The sequence below is a fragment of the Meriones unguiculatus genome, chromosome 4 (genome assembly GCF_030254825.1).
Source record: "Meriones unguiculatus strain TT.TT164.6M chromosome 4, Bangor_MerUng_6.1, whole genome shotgun sequence".
NCBI classification, from domain to species: domain Eukaryota; kingdom Metazoa; phylum Chordata; class Mammalia; order Rodentia; family Muridae; genus Meriones; species Meriones unguiculatus.
This window is the reverse complement of record NC_083352.1, coordinates 90,223,471-90,239,993: the sequence shown is the minus strand read 5'-3', so window position 1 is coordinate 90,239,993 and position 16,523 is coordinate 90,223,471. Positions and strand designations below refer to the sequence as shown.

Below are 16,523 nucleotides of genomic sequence, written 5' to 3'. Positions count from 1 at the left end.
AGAGGCTGTTAGAAACCAAGAAGCTCCTGAAGGGTTGGGGTAGCGTCTGCTGTAGAGATGGACTCTGATGTAGAGATATGAGACCCAGGGAAGGGTATTAAGGGGCGAGAGCTGAGCCAGTCTTCAGAGAGGCCACACAGTGGAAGGCAGGAAGGCTAGTGTGTCAGCACCTGAGCTGAGAATCATGTGTCATGTCCAGAGAAACTGTGTGCTCTGATCTCTCTGCTTCCTCTTTTTGTTTCTCTTGTGGATATCTTTTAATAACATGAGGGGTACATGAGCCATTTCAGTCACAGGAAGGTCACTTAATGTCCTTATTTGTGTTAAAGGCTGCATCCTCCTGCCTGCGCTATCTGATGGCAGTTCAGAATCACCTTCTCAGTAACACTATTTTGATTAAGCCTGACGAGAATGATGACAGTGACAGCTCCTTGCAGGGAGAGACATTGAAGGTACAGGTAAACACCAAGCTTTATTTCAAAGACGCTTTCTCCCCAGTTGCTAAGTTTCTGTGTACTATGAAGTCAGAGTTCACGATGTGGTTTAAATTTTGTGAGAGGTATGAGGCCGCTCATTTCTTTGTCATTGCCCAGTGGTTACACCATGTTTGTGACACTCATAACTTGTTATCATATGCTTCTGTTGGTCTCTGTGCCTTGGGATTTTCGTTTGTTTGTTTGTTTTGCAAGAATTGTAAAGCTTGACACTCACAAATGATCTCATTATATCTTAAAGGCAATTGGAGAGCATTACATTCTAACCACTTATAATATTTGGATGGTTTTATAGTCTTTATTTAAATAACTTAAGATGATAAATTTTGATCTTTGTATAAATAATTTCTAACCATATAGTTCATTTAATTTTCTATTACTATTTTTAAATTAGCATCTGTGCAAACACATTTGTTTTTATATGATAATATGGCACTGCACAGATATTTTTATAGCAGTGGTTGTTGTAATTCTGACAAATAGTCCAAGGCCCGTATTTTTGTTCTTGTTGAAAATTTCATCCTTGTGAGCTGGATCTGTTTGCATAGCCCCATAATCCCAGAATTTGAGAGGCTACCAGAAGGATTTTAGAAAATCAAAGGTCAGCCTGAACTATATAGTATGTTCTAGGCCAGCCTGAACCACAGTGTGGATCTACCTGAAAATAAAATGAGAGCTGGTGAGATGACTCAGCCAGGAAAGTGCTTGTTGCTAAGCCTGTGGAAATGAGTTCTGCTCTTGGGCCCCACATGGAATGAGAAAACCAACTGTTGAATATTCTCCTCTAACCTCCACATTCATGCTATGCTTTTGCAGAGGACCTGGGTTCAGTTCCCAGCACCCACATGGCAGCTCATAACTGTTTGTAATTCTAGTTCCAGTGGCTCTGATGTCCTCTTCTGAACTCCATAGGTACCTACACATTTCTGGTACACATAAATTCATGTAGGCTCACGTACATATACATGCCTGGTTTTTTTGTTTGGCTAGTTGGTTTCTCTGTGTAGCCTTGGCTGTCCTTGAACTCACAGCAGTCCTCCTGCCTCTGCCCTCCGAGTGCTGGAGTTAACATGCCTTTAATTCTACCTTCCAAGAGGCAAAGGCAGGTAGATCTCTTTGAGTTTGAGGCCAGGTTGGTCTACATATTGAGTTCTAGACCTACCAAGACTGCATAGTGAGACCCTTATTTAAAATGAAATAAAACATAAACCAAAAAAAATTTTTTTTTCAATTAAATAAGCCTGTGTGTGATCATGCCTGTAATCCCAGTTCTCAGGAGGTAGAAGCAGGAACATCAGAGCTAGAGTTCACCATCTGGTGTGCAGTTAGTGCAGAGCTAGTCTAGGCCATACAAGACCCTGTATTAAACAAAACAAAATGAAAAGTAATCATTTTTGTGGAAAATTAGGTATTGGTACAAACTCTATATCTTGATCACCCTATAAATTTTACTCAGGAAGCCATAGAATAATGGTGTTGTTTAAATGCCAGTCCAGTTTAAGTTGTCCGTCTCAGTTTCCTAAGACAGGTCACTGTGACTATCAGGCCAGTCTGGTTTACAGAGTGAGTTCCAGGACAGCCAGGGCTACACAGAGAAACCTTGCCTTGAAAAACTAAAAACAAACAAACAAACAAAAAAACAGAAAGAAAAGACTCTTGGCAAAGGCCAAATGGACTAGGTGGCCTAGCATTTTCAAGGAAAAATAAGACCCAGAGATACCGTGTAGAGAGAGAGTTCACTAGTATTTTTATCAAAAAATAGCTGTGAACTGAACTGTTCTGTGCCATTGCCTTGTGTTTCTTAACACTTTTTCATTCCTAGAAATTCTGTGCCATTCTTTTGTGTTCAGTAGCCCATAGCTGCTGCTGCTTTAGCCAGGCTTTCGGACTTGCTGCATTTCAGATGAGCTGGGATAACACACTAGGACAAGGCCACTTGTCTGGTCTCAGCATGCTGTGGTTTGTCTCATTTTACTCACCGCCTATACATGCGCTTTTTACTGTTGTGTTTTTCTCTTTAGCTGTGCTCATACCACCTAAGGCAGTCCTCCACACCAACAGTATCTGGGCCTCCAGGAGCGCTCTTGTGCTGGATGGGACGGGAGCGAGGCCTTGCTGCCAGGCACTCAGTGCCTTCTCTGTGAAATTCTACATATTTCTAGCTGCACTTCAGACTCTGGCCTCCCAAATCAAATTCCTACCTGCCACCCAAGAGGAGCTCATGCATGGGGCTTTTTCTGGCCACATCATTTCATCTGGAATGTGTCATTAAATAAATGGATTGTGTCATGTTGTCATTGAGGGTGTGCGTTGTTCATCACAAGGCTGGAGACTAATCTTAGGGTCTCTTCTGCCTAGGAGTTAAAGGCCAGTATTTTGGCTCTTGCCACCCAGATCCTGACTGGATGTGATGAAGTACTGGAAATGCTGCAGCAGGTCACCACTGCCCTGATAAACAGTGATGTGCCTGATCGAGAGCAGAGGTATGGAAGTAGTTACTGAGGCTAGAGGAAGGGAGTTATTTCCAGACAGGTGTAGAGTTTGGGTTTTACAGGATAAATAGAGTTAAAGAGGTGGGCAGTGATAATGTTTGTACATTATTCTAACCCTGAAAGGCATGCTTCAAAGTGGTTAGGATGGTAAATTAGTTTAGGTATATTTTGCTGCTGTTAAAAATTATTGAAACAAATCTGCCTGTTTCTGTGGCACACATGAACCTCAGTTGCTACTCCAGGAGTGGAGATCCTCCACTGTGATCTGGCAAATCTCCTGTGTAGCCATTTGTCCCTCCTTTCAGGTTCTCAACAGAGCACACAGCCAACAGCCCAGATTCCTGGTGGGCTCTAAGTTCTTAGAGAAGTCAGAGCGTTTCAGCACCTGTTGATAAAGTGCTGGGAGGGTCTGGAAATGCATGCCTGAACTGAAAGTCCTTCCTCCCTTCTTCATCAGTGCTGGGGTTCAGAGGTGGATGGGATTGACTAGTTTATAATGTTTGAGAGAATTGGCCATGCACCAGACATGATGGTGGCTCTTCATGCATAAACTTGCTTAGAATGTGTATTTTTGTGAACTTACAGATTAAAAGGCTTGGAGCAAGTTACCAAGGCTACCATGCTTGGTCACCTACTCCCAGTGTTGCTGACCTCCCTGATGCACCCCAATCTGCAGACCCTGACCATGGCCGATGCCCTGATGCCTCAGCTTGTGCAACTGGTGCTCTACACCAGCCAGGTGGGCCCCTGTACCACACACACACACACCCTGTTGACCTGCTCCCTGCACAGCTCACTGTGCCCCAGAGGGCACTGTAAACACAGCCAGTTCTTCACAGGAACCAAGAAGACCTTCAGGTCACAAAAAAAAAAAAAAAAAGTGTTAAGGGAACAGATTTTGTATTTGTGTGACTTCATGACTGGCTGTGGTCTAGCAAGTGTTGATGGCTGGCCTAATGTAAAAATGCTAATGTGCAGCATCGACAGCCTACTTTACTTACAGCCAGTGCCCGGAGTCCTCGCCAGCTGAGAGTAAAGTGCAGGGGGGAGAAGGGAGGTAGCCTCACTAGTGGGTACTTCTGGGAGAAGGAGGCTGCAAGGATGTGAGGATGCAAGGCCTGGTGGTAAAGTCACACAGATGGTTTGTGTTTCAGACGGCCTTGCTGCTCAAAACCCAGTGTCCGGTTTTTGCCGAGGTGGGCTGTTCCCCATGTGGCACCTCAGACCAGAAGTGCAGGCTGTTCCCTGATGAAAGGTAACACGTGCACGAGGCTCCTTGTTTTCTTCTGATGAATGCCTTGTACTTCTTATGACAATGACTTTTAGCTAGGATTAGCTAACTGGGAAAGAAAATAGTTCAGAATTTGCCAGCAAGCTATAGGATTGTTTTAGATGGTATTCCCCTCTGCAAAGGGAGATGTTCAAAACTGACTTGAAACTCTTATAATAGTAGGTATGCAAGAAATACTGACTTTGGTAGATTTATTTTGTTCTTTTGAGTGTGTGTGGTTTTGGTGGTTTCCATTGTAGTTGTCAGGGTTTTTAGACAGGGTCTCACTATATAGTCTTGCATGGCCTGAAACTCACTATGCAGACAGATTGGACAGAGATCTGCCTCCCTCTGCCTTCTGAGTACAGGGTTTGAAGGTGTGCACCACCATGCTCAGCTTGCTTGTTGTTATTAATATATTAACGGTACTCTGCCTGTATGTGTGTCTGCACGCCAGAAGAGGGCACCAGATCTCATTACAGATGGTTGTGAGCCACCATGTGGTTGCTGGAAATTGAACTCAGGACCTTTGGAAGAACAGCTAGTGCTCTTAACTTGTGAGCCACCTCTCCAGACCCTCCCAGCGTGCTTGTTTTTAAGGAGGTGAGGGTTCAAGTGATCCTCCCATTCTGGCCTCTCACAGAAATGAGACTACAGGGCAGAAGCTTCCCTGTGTACAAACTCACTGTGTACCTCAGGCTGTCCTTGAACTCTGACTGTCTAGCATGTGCTTCCCCAGTGCTGGACCTATCTTTTTATATAACAGTGAGTGGCTGGCATCAGGACAGCTCTGCAGCAAAGCCAAGGCAAAGGAAGCAACTTCATGGAGTCAAGTTTAGATATTAAGTTTGTGTCCTACATCTTCAGGGTCGATTTCTTGTAAGCTTAGTGAGGATGGAGAAGGGGATTTCACAGAGTTGCCTCTCCTGAGTGAAAGTGCACTGGAAAGAACTGGGAAATCGTGGACACTGACTGTGGGGTCAGGAAGGCAGCCAGCCTTAAGCCCCACCCTAGTAACTTTGATGGCCATCAGTGAGGCCTGACTGGGCACTAGTTGCTCATCCCCTTGAAGGAGTAGTAAATGCATGTGTGATGCTCTAGGCTCATGTGTGAGAAGTAATGTAGCACCTATTAACAGGAAAATCAAAACATGAATACAGAGCATTTTCAAACGCTTTCCATTGCTGCGCAGTACAGACATGGTAGAGTCTTGTCATACTGTGTTTGGGGGGAACTTTATGAACAGTTTCTTCACTTGTGTTCTGCATATCAAGTTTGTTTTTGTTTTTTGTTTTCCTTTTAAGCTGCACCACTTCTCTTTTTCTGGTTTTAGAATGCTAGAAGAAAAGGAAGAGCCAGGCTTTCTCACTGGCTTAAAGATCCCTGCCCCGTGGGCTGCTGGGAAGACTGTGGAAACAGTACATCCTGTCAGAGATAACTATAAGTTTAAAGAGACTGTTCATATCCCAGGAGCTCGCTGCCTGTATCTACGATTTGATAGCCGATGTTCGTCACAATACGACTATGACAAAGTAAGCAGGAACCAGTTGTCACTGCCACCTCTACCCAGCTGCTTCTTATTTTTCTTTGCACTGGCTGCCATTTCTGACTAATTTCTGCCCTAGGTTCTTCTCAGGAGAATCCCCTCAGGGAATACTTTGGGGGGTAGTGACTGAGGGAGTAGAAGTATGTCTCACAGCAGTAGGCGCGTAGATACTATGTCTGCATGTCCATGAGTTCAGTCAGGTCCTGGACAGAGGGCTTCCTGTGACTCTGCTGCTTTCTGCCTTCCCTCTTGAGAGTCGTGCAGGTGTGTGATGGCTGTTCACCTGGAAAGGTCTCACTGCCCCGCTCTTGGGAAGTGGTGGAAGTGGAAGAAGGTGGCTTTCAAAAGGGTTCAGATATGCCTGAGTCTGGCTTGCTTTTTCTTCTTTGCTGTTGTCTCAGGCACCTACATAGATTTTGAGGAAGAACAGTTTCCCTCGTGGCTAATGGTCATTCAGAAAAGTCAGGGTTTTCTTGTTGTTGTTGTTGCTGTTGAATTGTAAACAACCACATTAGATTCATGAAGAAAGGCTAAGGAAAGAACACACACTAGCACTGTACATGCTGTCCTCTGTTGCTGGTCAGCTACATGTCATTTCTGTCCCTTGTATGCAGGGTAAGGACACACCCTCCATCAAGGGAGGCTTTTAGGTTAAAGATAAAGACCTTAGCCACACCTGCTTTGAGAAGGTGAGACACATGACCAGGTGTCAGATCCTTTTCCTGTTAGATTTTAGGAGAGTCAAGAGTCTCACTCGGATCTATTCAGAAGTTGAAAACATGTCCTCAAAACTCATCCGCCTGGCTCCAGCTTTCCTGGCCCCCTCAGTTCAGGTGCAGTTTCTGCAGTGCCCCGTGTGCAAGCAGGCATTACCCCTTTAGTTGGCATCATTTTGTTTTTCTTATAAAAAATTGGCATCTTCTGGTGTATACCGAGTTGTGCCTGCCCTATATATTAGAATTACGATGCACAAGGAGGCTTCCCACATAGACAAAGGATGTTTGCTTTGCCCATGGTCCCTGGCTGGTGTCAGCAAGTGGTCTAAAAGGGAAGGAGCTCCCAAGCTGATAAGCATCCAGGGTTAAAGATGCAGTTTTCACGCCCTCGCCTAGCTGCTAGGTGTGTCAGTGCACCGTAGCCCTCGCTTTCTGGCTCCGGAAGGCAGAGCTCTGCTTCCTCTGGGTGGACTTGGATACCAAGTGCGCTGTTACTCTCTTATATTAGAAAAGCAGCCAGTGAGGGCCAGATGGCTGACTAGGTAAGCCTCGTGAAGCACAAGTCTGATGACCTCACATGGGTCTCCCATATAAAGGAAGAAGGAGAGAACTAACTTCACAGAACTAACTTCTGTCCTCTGACCTTCCCACACAGACTGTAGCATGCATGCTACCATGCACACATACTATGTAAACAAAACTTGAATAATAACCAAATCAGCCACTTAGATATAAATGGGTGATGGGAGAATAGTACTAACAGATCAAAATTGTCCCGACAAGCAGTAGCCACCTTCCTGGCCTGTACTTATGCCATTTCTTTTTATGCATTAAGCAATGTTTCAAGATTGTGTGGCTTGTTCTCACTTTGTTGCATTTTTAATCCTCATTTATTCACTGATTTTTTTTTTTTTTTTGGTGCTTTTATTTTGTTTTAAGTATTAGAATCTGCCTATAATAGCTTCACTAATTTTGGGGAGGAATTTAGGGGCTAAACTGTAGCTGTTGTTAATGAGTTCAGATAACTAGGATGAAAAATAGCTATTTGAGAAATGCACACACACAATATCTGAGTGTAATTATTTAAACCTTTATGTCTCTGTGTCAGTAGAGATTTGAAAATATAAGAAATATGCCTGTTAATAATGTTAATCATTATTTTTCTTTGATTGTCTTATAAATACCAATAGCTGATTGCCTTTAAACTTCTATCAGTTAGACCTTAAATATATGGATCTATTAGTTATGTTATAATGAATGACACCAGTGTCTGGTTATAAATGTGGTTTTTTTACAAATATTTTCTGCAGCCTCTTTATTTGTAGATGTTGTTTTTGTTTTTCTTTTACAGTCTAACGGTCTATTTTCTGTTTTGAAGTTGGTGATATACGCGGGGCCTAACACAAACAGTAGGAAGGTTGCTGAGTATGGAGGCAACACTCTGGGATATGGCAGCCGTAGTGTCTTAGGAACTGGTTGGCCGAAGGACTTGGTGAAGGTATGGTATCAAGTCACAACCTCTTTCTAGAAAAGAAAGCTGCCCGTAGGTTCTTTATGGGCCCAAGGACTAACTAACCCCAGAAAGCATTTGCCATGGGGACTTGTCTTAGTTACGGTGGGGCCACATTGCTAAGCCTATTGCCTTCCCACTTCTATTCAGAATTACCCTCCTTTTGCTTGTAATACATCAGACCCTGTCCATGCTAGAGCTTGAATTCATTCACAGGGTTCTTCATAGCCAGTGTTTATCATAGTTATTTCTTCCCTTTGGGTTGAGACAGCTGGTTCTCCTAGGGTCCTGCTCTGAACATTGACCACAGAGCACTGCAGTTTAAACGTTTTGAGTTAATGTTTTCAAGTGACTTTGGCCTTTGAAGAAAAATAATGATCAGTCTTCAAATTCATATGACTAGGATCTTGCTTTATTATGGGTCTTTGAGGTACTCACCAGTGCGCACCCAGAGCACAAACAGGGATCAGAAGCCACCGACCCCAAATATGCGCAATATGTTTCCTGAGCCCATATGTTGCACACACAATGTACTCACCTTAATTAGCCAGTGACAGTAGTCTGCCTGGGATTTGTGGCTGAGGTGACTCTAGAGCTGCTCCTCTTTGCCTCTTCATGGACACTTGTGAGGTTGGGAAAAGGTGAGGGGAGGGACAGAACAGAGTGCGGGTGGATCTCTGTGAGCAATAGGCCAGCCAGGGCTGCACAGAGAGGCCCCTCTCAAAAACGAAAACAACAAAAATATAAATCTCTAAGTGAGAGATTTGGTTGTAAACTCTTGTAATCCACTACTCTAGAGGCTGAGACAGGAGGATCATGAATTCAGCATGAGACCTTATCTCAAAAACAAAAATAAAAAAATCAATCTCTGAAATACATTGCTCTTTTGGAAATTGTTTGTCTTTTTTTTTTTTAAAGTTCATTTCCCCTCCCCCCTTAAATCTTAAGGTTGAAGGCGATACTGTCACCTTCTCCTTTGAAATGAGAAGTGGCCGTGAACACAACACTCCTGACAAAGCTATGTGGGGCTTTGCTTGCACAGTTCGCGCTCAGGTACTGAACCTAACTCTGCTCTGGGCAGAGTGAACTTTCTCCTGTGTGCCATGGTGACATAGATCATATTTGCCTTGGAAACTGGGCAAAATATGAGCCACTCTTTCATCTATCTTTCCATCAGCAAGTAGGAACCTAGCAGGAGTGAGTGGTTACTTTGTGGAATGAAAAGAGCTGGAACTTAAAATGAGCTCAGCAGCACAGGAACCTGCTGTGGTAGGACTCTGTGAGTCCTGGAGAGGTGGCCTGACTTTAGCATGCTCCCTCAGGGCAAAGGCAGCTGGGACACTCGATTGACATAAGCACTTGGATTCTGAGTCAGGAGCTGGCCTCCCTCTTGGGTTGTACTGTGGACTTGGAGTTTGTTTGAGCTTAACCCAGCCCAGAGCCTTTGGGGCAGAGCCATAGGCTAGCATGTGCACCTTGTGAGGCAGGGGTCTCTGTTTGTCCTCTGTTTATCAAGCAAAATGGCTGCTACCCAGGAGGTGTGCAGGTAACTTGAGTGCAGCTGCTGATGGAATAAAGGTCTGCACTCGACTAATAGAGCCGAGAGCAAACACATGGCTTCCTGCACATGATTCGTGCTTTTTCTGATATGAAGTCTGACTAGATGTTCTTTCCCCAGAACTCTTTTGAGACCTCATTCAGGGTCATTCCAGTGCCACCTTCTATTCCTGATAACAGGAATTCCCATAACAGCTGCACTTGGTGCTGCTCTGTGAAACCCAGTGGGGATGGTCCAGTGTGGTACAGCGCAGCTTGCAGTGCTCTGCCCGTGCTGACCCTTGCGTGTGGTTTGCCCCTGTCTGCATTGTAGGAGTCCTCGGAGGATGTCTCAGGAGGCTTGCCCTTCCTGGTAGACCTGGCCTTAGGTCTGTCTGTGTTAGCTTGTTCCATGTTAAGAATCCTGTATAACGGACCAGAAATTACCAAAGAAGAGGAAGCTTGTCAGGAGCTGTTGCGGTCCAAACTTTTACAAAGGTAACATAAGGTCTTCATGGAGCTAGTTCTGCCCACAAACAGTAATAGGACTTCGTGTGGAAAACTGTGCTCAGTGCATTTCCCAGCTAATTGTGCCACTACCCAACCATCTCATTGGTGTCTAAGTTTCTTGGAAATGAGATGAAAATGACACCTCCTGCCTTCTCAGCCTTACCTTGCTAACTTTTTATTAACATCTTGGAACTCTAGTTCAAACACTGTACAGTTGAAGGATTCCTAAGGGGAGGGTAAATGTATGATGAGCAAATCAGACATAATGGGGTGGCAGATAGTAACCACATAATGCTTTCAAGTTTTACTATGAAGCCCCATGGTTTCCTAATAACATGTTGGGGAGGAGATAGATTCCCAAGATTACTCTACACAATGCTATGGAAGTTTGCTGAATACAGACTGAACACATCACGTGAACTTTCATGTGTCTGTTGTAGCTGCAACTGATCAAGTAGCTTTCCAGCAATCTCAGTTATGAAGAAGTGAAGAACGTCCTTTCTCTCTCTCCCCAGGTGCCAATGGCAGGTGGAGGCCAATGGTGTTATCTCCCCTGCCCTTACTCCGAGTCCCTCTCCACTGCCACTGACCATAGAAGAAGACAGAGAATTCACCTACCCCTCGGATGTCCTCGTGCCTCCTGTTGGGAACTACTTTGACCTGCCTCGAATCAGGCTGCCTCCAGGAATCATGATAAAGCTCAGGGAAATTTCGGGGCGTGCACGACCTCAGTTTAGACCAAGTATAAAGTATGTTCAGACAGTAGGGCAGCCATTTTTATTTTATGTCTAGCAAGTGAACCTTGAGCTTTAAGTTTACTTGGGATTGGGGTGTAACTCAGTGGAAGAATGTTTTCCTCTTACAAGCCTCTGGGGTTTGAGTCCCTACAACTAAAAACATTGGTTCAATTCTGTGAAAATATCATGTTTACTTAATGGACATGAGCCAAGTATTTAGGTGAGTCTGCCAGGTAGCATTCTAGCCAGTGGTTCTCATTGTGTGACTCTCCAGTCACAGCCAAGCAGCCCCTGGGAACGCTGTTGTGCAGCCCCACTTCACACTTGTTGAAACTGATAGTCTGAGGGCAGGGCTGCTAGCCATGTCCAAACAAGCTTCCCATGGGATTCCAATCCATGGTAAAACTTGGCAAGTTCTAGATTTTTTTTTCTGATAGTTTGACCTCAACATTTACTTTCAACTTCCACATAGTCTAGGAACATCTTTACTTGAAGTCTTAGAATCACACACAAGCTTATGCTCTTCTTACTTAAAGTCCTTTTCAAAGGGGCAAAATTACTCATTTCAGAGAAAATTCTGAAGAGTAGATGAAACTTTAAATGAAACAAATACTTTTTTATTATTTTTTTTGTGGGAAGGGTTCATCTGCACACTAGGGCACGTGTGTGGAGGTCTGAGGACAACTTGTAGGAGTTGGTTCTCTCCTTCCATCGTGTGTCCTGGGGATCAAACTCAGCCTCTTAGACTTGGCAACTAACCCCACTCCCAACTGAACCCTCTAGGGTTAAACAGCATTGTTTAACCTGGTATCCACATGCACTACACACTACATCTCGGTAGCACGTGGACTCAGTATCACAAGGTGAATGGTGTCGAAGCTGTTTTCTATTTTATGTATGTGGAAATGCACACACCCATGGTTGAGAACACAGAGACCAGGGAAGGGACATGCGATGTCCTGCTATACCACTCTCAAGCTCACACTCTTGAAGCAGGTTCTTACTGAACAAAGCTTGCCATTTGGTGTGACTGGCTGTCCACTGAGCACCTGTTCTGTCATGTCTCTCTGTGCCCAGCACAGGCTGCAGTCATGGCTATTATGTGGCTGCCATAGACTCTGGTGCTCAGACTTTATGTATCCAACCGCCGTCTCCCAGAGCTTTAGACCTGTTCGAGATGTGATACAACTTTAGCTCAAAATATACAAATCTTACTAATGGACTTTTCTTTAACTTTGATTTCAGCTTCATTAGCCAGTGTCAGTTTTAACAGCTCATATACTAAGCTGGTTGCTAGCACATACTGTCTGTAGTGCCACCGTCTCTCCCTCAGTGTAATCCAACGGTTACGATGAACTAGTGTTTGAATCAAAGCCTGCAATCTCCAGCCTGTTGCATATGGTGCTGCTAAGATAAGCTTACACAGCTGTCTGGTTTCCATTATCACCACAGAGAAGTGATTCAGCCCGATGTCATGGAGGAAATGGTGGTGTCATGTGTTATTAAGCACTTGAACCTGGTTGATGCACTGCAGTCCCTGATCAATTTCCAGTATCAGGAAGAACATGCTGAGGAATATGACTTACTGTGTAAAATTATGGGAGAGACCTTTAAGAAGCTCAATGCTATGGAGAGACAGCTGCAGGTAAGTGAAAAAGGAGGCGTGTAAGCCCTGTTGAAAATAGCTTCTTTCCTGGCAAGTTAGAGAAGTGTTCCATAGCTGTTAGCCAAATTCCAAGCTTATTCCCCTTGTTCTGTCTTGCATCTGTGTACATGTTGTGTTTTCAACCCCCCTAGAGTGTGGCTGAACTGGAGCAGAAGTGGCAGAGTGAGGCTGAGGATGCCATGCAGGGGAAGCTGGAGAACAGCATGCCTTTCTTTTATGATTACCATTTCAATGAGGTCAGTGCAATTCGAGAGTCAACATGAGGGTATGCATCTTAGAGAACAGAGGTACCACGTGTGCAGAGAAAGAAAGTAGAGTTAACTTCCTGAAACCTTGTATACTATGTGCCATAAGCATGCTCTAAAAGGATAGAGTAAAGTAGCTAGATTGACATGTTAGTCTACACGTAATTGATTTTTAACTCGTTGATAGCTTTGTACAAAGGCAAAAGAAATTGCCATTATTAAGCTGGTGAGATTTTCAGTGGGGTGAGGTGCTTATCACTAAGACTAGTAACGTGCGTTTCAGCCATGGGAACAATGTGATAGAAGGAAATGTCCTCGAACTTTCACACAGGCACTGTGGCACACTTGTATACACTCCTACACTCACATAATAATAAAAAGGAAATAGAGGGGAAAGAAATTACCACTATTACCAAATTTTATTTTCAATCCTTAAAAACAAAGCAAAAATTTAAAACTACAGTTTGAGTTGGAAATCTCCAGAAAATAGACCGTGCAATTTTTTTTAGTGTTTACACTATCACATAAATCTATACAATTCTAGGAAGTCAAGGCAGGAAGATTGTGAGTTCAATGTCAACCTGTGTTTCAAGTTGAGATCCTACATCTAAAGAGTCATGTTGAGGCTGTAGCATAATGGCAGAGCATGTCCGAGGCACTGGTTTAATTCTGGCAATACAAAAATGAAAACAAACCCAGGGATCACTTTTAACAGTAGCAGAAAGCACAGACCAAAGGTGGTGGTTGGTTCCCAACATGTGTTTCTGCTAACAAATTTACAGTGAACTTGGTTTTTGCAGGTCATGCATACCATCTTTTCTTGATTTTTCCTTCTTTAGAACAAAATGAAAGAACTAGAACTTCTGTGTTCAATGAAGGAAGTCTCCTTTGATGGAAATGATCTTGAAAACATGGTCCTCTCATTGAGGTTAGTGACAATTCTCACTCTCAAGGCTGACTTCTCACCTGGATGCTCAGGAAACTGCAGGCCCAGTCCCTGCTAGGTGTTTCACTGTTGTGCATTCACCAGATACTCCGAGTTAAGCTTCCTGGTAAGTCAGCAGCTTTGGTTTGAACTCTCAGAAGGTAGCGCAGGCATTTGAAATAAAAGCAGAGAACCTGTTGGATAGAGGAGGGGCAGGTGAGCTGTGTTCACTAGGACACTGCTTACCTCCTGTCTTTGTCTCTGGAGGCTGTGTGGGGTGAGATGGAGAACGACTAAACCCACCCTAGTCTCTCTCTCTCTTTAGGGAGAAGTTCCTTCAAGAAGTGAATTCTCTTACTCAGAAGCCCTCCCACCCTCTGGCCAAAACAAAGACACTGGTGAAGAGTCTGATGAATCGAGCTGAGTTGCTGCTGCATGTCACCATTGCCGCTCAGTCAGGCCTCACTAGGAGCATCTCAGGGACACCGGCAGAGACACCAGGTACTGCTCCAGGCTCTGGCCTGACTTTGTTCCTAAAATAGACACTAACTATCTTTAAACAATCCACTGGTGGGTTTTCCTAGAACAACAAAATGGAAACATAAACAGTTTCCTTCTTGCCCCTTACTTTCCTTAGTCTCTAAGACTTCAATCCCTATGGAATCATCATGATTGGATCTCCTTTGGACTTGAGGATTCCTCCTAGGGCATCTGGTTGCCAAAGTGGGCATTGGATCCCCTTGAACTGGAGTTACAAATGGTTGTAAGTCACCATGTGGTGCTGGGAACCAAGTCCAGGTCTTCTGGAAGAACAGCAAGTACTCTTAACTTCTGAGCCATCTCTCCAGTCCCCTCTTCCAGATCACATTTTAATTCTTAGTCTAGAAATATGTCTCCCAGGAAAAACAGTGAGTTACCAACATGATCCACTATATGCATTCCTGGCCACAACTTCCTTCGTTTAATTAAAAGTCTATTTTTAATGGAAACCTCAGTCATTCCCTGTAGGTGGTGACATTTTCCAGGGGCTCATAGTCTCAGGGATAACAGGCTGGTAGCACCAAGAGATATCGTTATCATATTAGGGTTAAGCTGTCTACTCTTAAGATAGGTGATGACTTTTCCCTATAATTGTGACTTATTTAATTTCAGTGATTTTTTTTTTCTTTTCTTTTCATGTATATGTGTGTGAGGGAGGTATGTGTGTTTGTACCTGTGCAGGCCTAAGATTGGGAACTATCCTTAACTGCTTTTTTACCTTAATCCATGAGACAGGGTCTCTGGATGAAGCCCAGAGCTCACCCGTGTGGCTAATATTTCTTTCTAGCCAGCTTGCTCTGGGCTTCTCTGTTCCACCACCTGAGGCTGAGAGGATGGCGAGCTATTTAATGTGAACTATCTTTCCAGCCACTCATTTGTGTCGTTATTGTTGTTTTTGTAGCCCTGGCTGTCCTGGAACCTGCTCTATAGGCCAGGTTGTCCTCAAACTCATAGAGATCCACCTACCTCTGCCTTCCAAGTGCTGGGATTAAAGGTGTGCATCACCAGTGCCTGGCTTCTTCTTTTTCTTCTCATTTTTCTTTCCATAAAACAACTATAGGACTAGAGAGATGGCTCAGTTGTTAAGAGTGCTTCCTGTTCTTACAGAAGACCCCAGTTCAGTTCCAAGCACCCATGTTGGGAGGCTCATGCCCACCTATAACTGCAGCTTCAGGAGATTGGATACTCTCCTTTGACCTCCATGAAAATTGGTACTCATATGTAGGGACATGCTAATGTATACACACATACTTAAACACTTAAGAATGAAATAAATCTTTTGTTTTGTTTTGTTTTGTTTTGTTTTTTGAGACAGGGTTTCTCTGTGCAGCCCTGGCTGGAACTCACTGTGTAGACCAGGCTGGCCTCAAACTCACAAAGATCTTCCTGCCTTTGCCTCCCAAGTGTTGGGATTAAAGGTGTGTGCCAACACCGCCTGGCTGAAATAAATCTTTTAAAAAAGTAAAATAAAACAACCATTTTCTTGGTTAGTGGACTATCTAACAGAAAATTCAACCATGTGATCTCTCTACCCAGCCACTCTTTTTGTTGTTGTTGTTGTTGTTGTTTTTGTTTTTCAAGATAGGATTTAATGGTGTGGTCATTAAATGTAGTATTTACTCTACCAACTCTATGAAAGCAGAGATGTCAAAAGTCAGGTTAATATTCCTAGTAGTACACAGTGTCAAAGGCAGTCTCTGAAATAAATTACTTTGTGTTCATTTTAATTAAGAAATTTGGAGGGTGAGGGATAAAAAAATCCCAAGTTTTAGATTCTGTAGCTACAAAACAAAAGCCAGTCTGGGTAACAATGAGACCCTGCAGAGAGATACAGAGATATAGCACAGTGATTTTGTACCTGCCTACCTAATTAACATATAGTTGGCCATGAATTCAATCCCTGTACTAGAGAGAGAGAAAAAGAGAGGAATTGGTACTTCTGTTTTGCCTTCTTGCCTTTTTTCTCTCTTCGGTCTTGGACAATGAACCTCAGGCCTCTTGCATGCTAAGCCATTGCTGGAGCACTGAGCTATAGCCGCAGGCCTTGCCCCTTAGAGCGTGTACAGTGACGTGACCACTGTTAGTTATAAAATGAGTTTTTGTCCTCTCTGTGGAAAACCAATTTAATTAAAACACATAAAACTTTCAAGCTAAAATGAAGTTTAAGCACATACTTAGGTTTTTAAAATTACTGTTCACTCTCTTCCCTAAGCTGTGCTTGCTGGATCACTGGCCAAACCCTTTTGTAAAGTGAAGATGCCCTTATCCTGGTCTTTCCGTTGTTGCTTTCCTCCATTCAGATCAGACAGCAGAAGTGTTAAGCACTTTTTCTTTTT

The 16,523-nt window shown here is 43.7% G+C and overlaps 1 protein-coding gene across 7 annotated transcripts in view; it reads left to right on the top strand.

The window, feature by feature from the left end:
- Hectd4 (HECT domain E3 ubiquitin protein ligase 4) overlaps positions 1-16,523 on the top strand; it is a 151,382-nt gene that overhangs the window by 71,471 nt on the left and 63,388 nt on the right. For 3 of the 7 annotated variants that reach the window (XM_060382483.1, XM_060382481.1, XM_060382482.1), the window contains exons 17-29: positions 330-458; positions 2,853-2,977; positions 3,572-3,725; positions 4,141-4,241; positions 5,590-5,788; positions 7,870-8,016; positions 8,977-9,081; positions 9,899-10,062; positions 10,590-10,823; positions 12,264-12,456; positions 12,609-12,713; positions 13,562-13,650; positions 13,973-14,148. In XM_060382483.1, coding sequence (XP_060238466.1) covers positions 330-458; positions 2,853-2,977; positions 3,572-3,725; positions 4,141-4,241; positions 5,590-5,788; positions 7,870-8,016; positions 8,977-9,081; positions 9,899-10,062; positions 10,590-10,823; positions 12,264-12,456; positions 12,609-12,713; positions 13,562-13,650; positions 13,973-14,148 — 1,921 coding nt within the window. The remainder of the gene's footprint in view (positions 1-329; positions 459-2,852; positions 2,978-3,571; positions 3,726-4,140; positions 4,242-5,589; positions 5,789-7,869; positions 8,017-8,976; positions 9,082-9,898; positions 10,063-10,589; positions 10,824-12,263; positions 12,457-12,608; positions 12,714-13,561; positions 13,651-13,972; positions 14,149-16,523) is intronic. The other 4 variants (XM_060382485.1, XM_021633171.2, XM_021633173.2 and 1 more) reach the window with 3 other exon arrangements.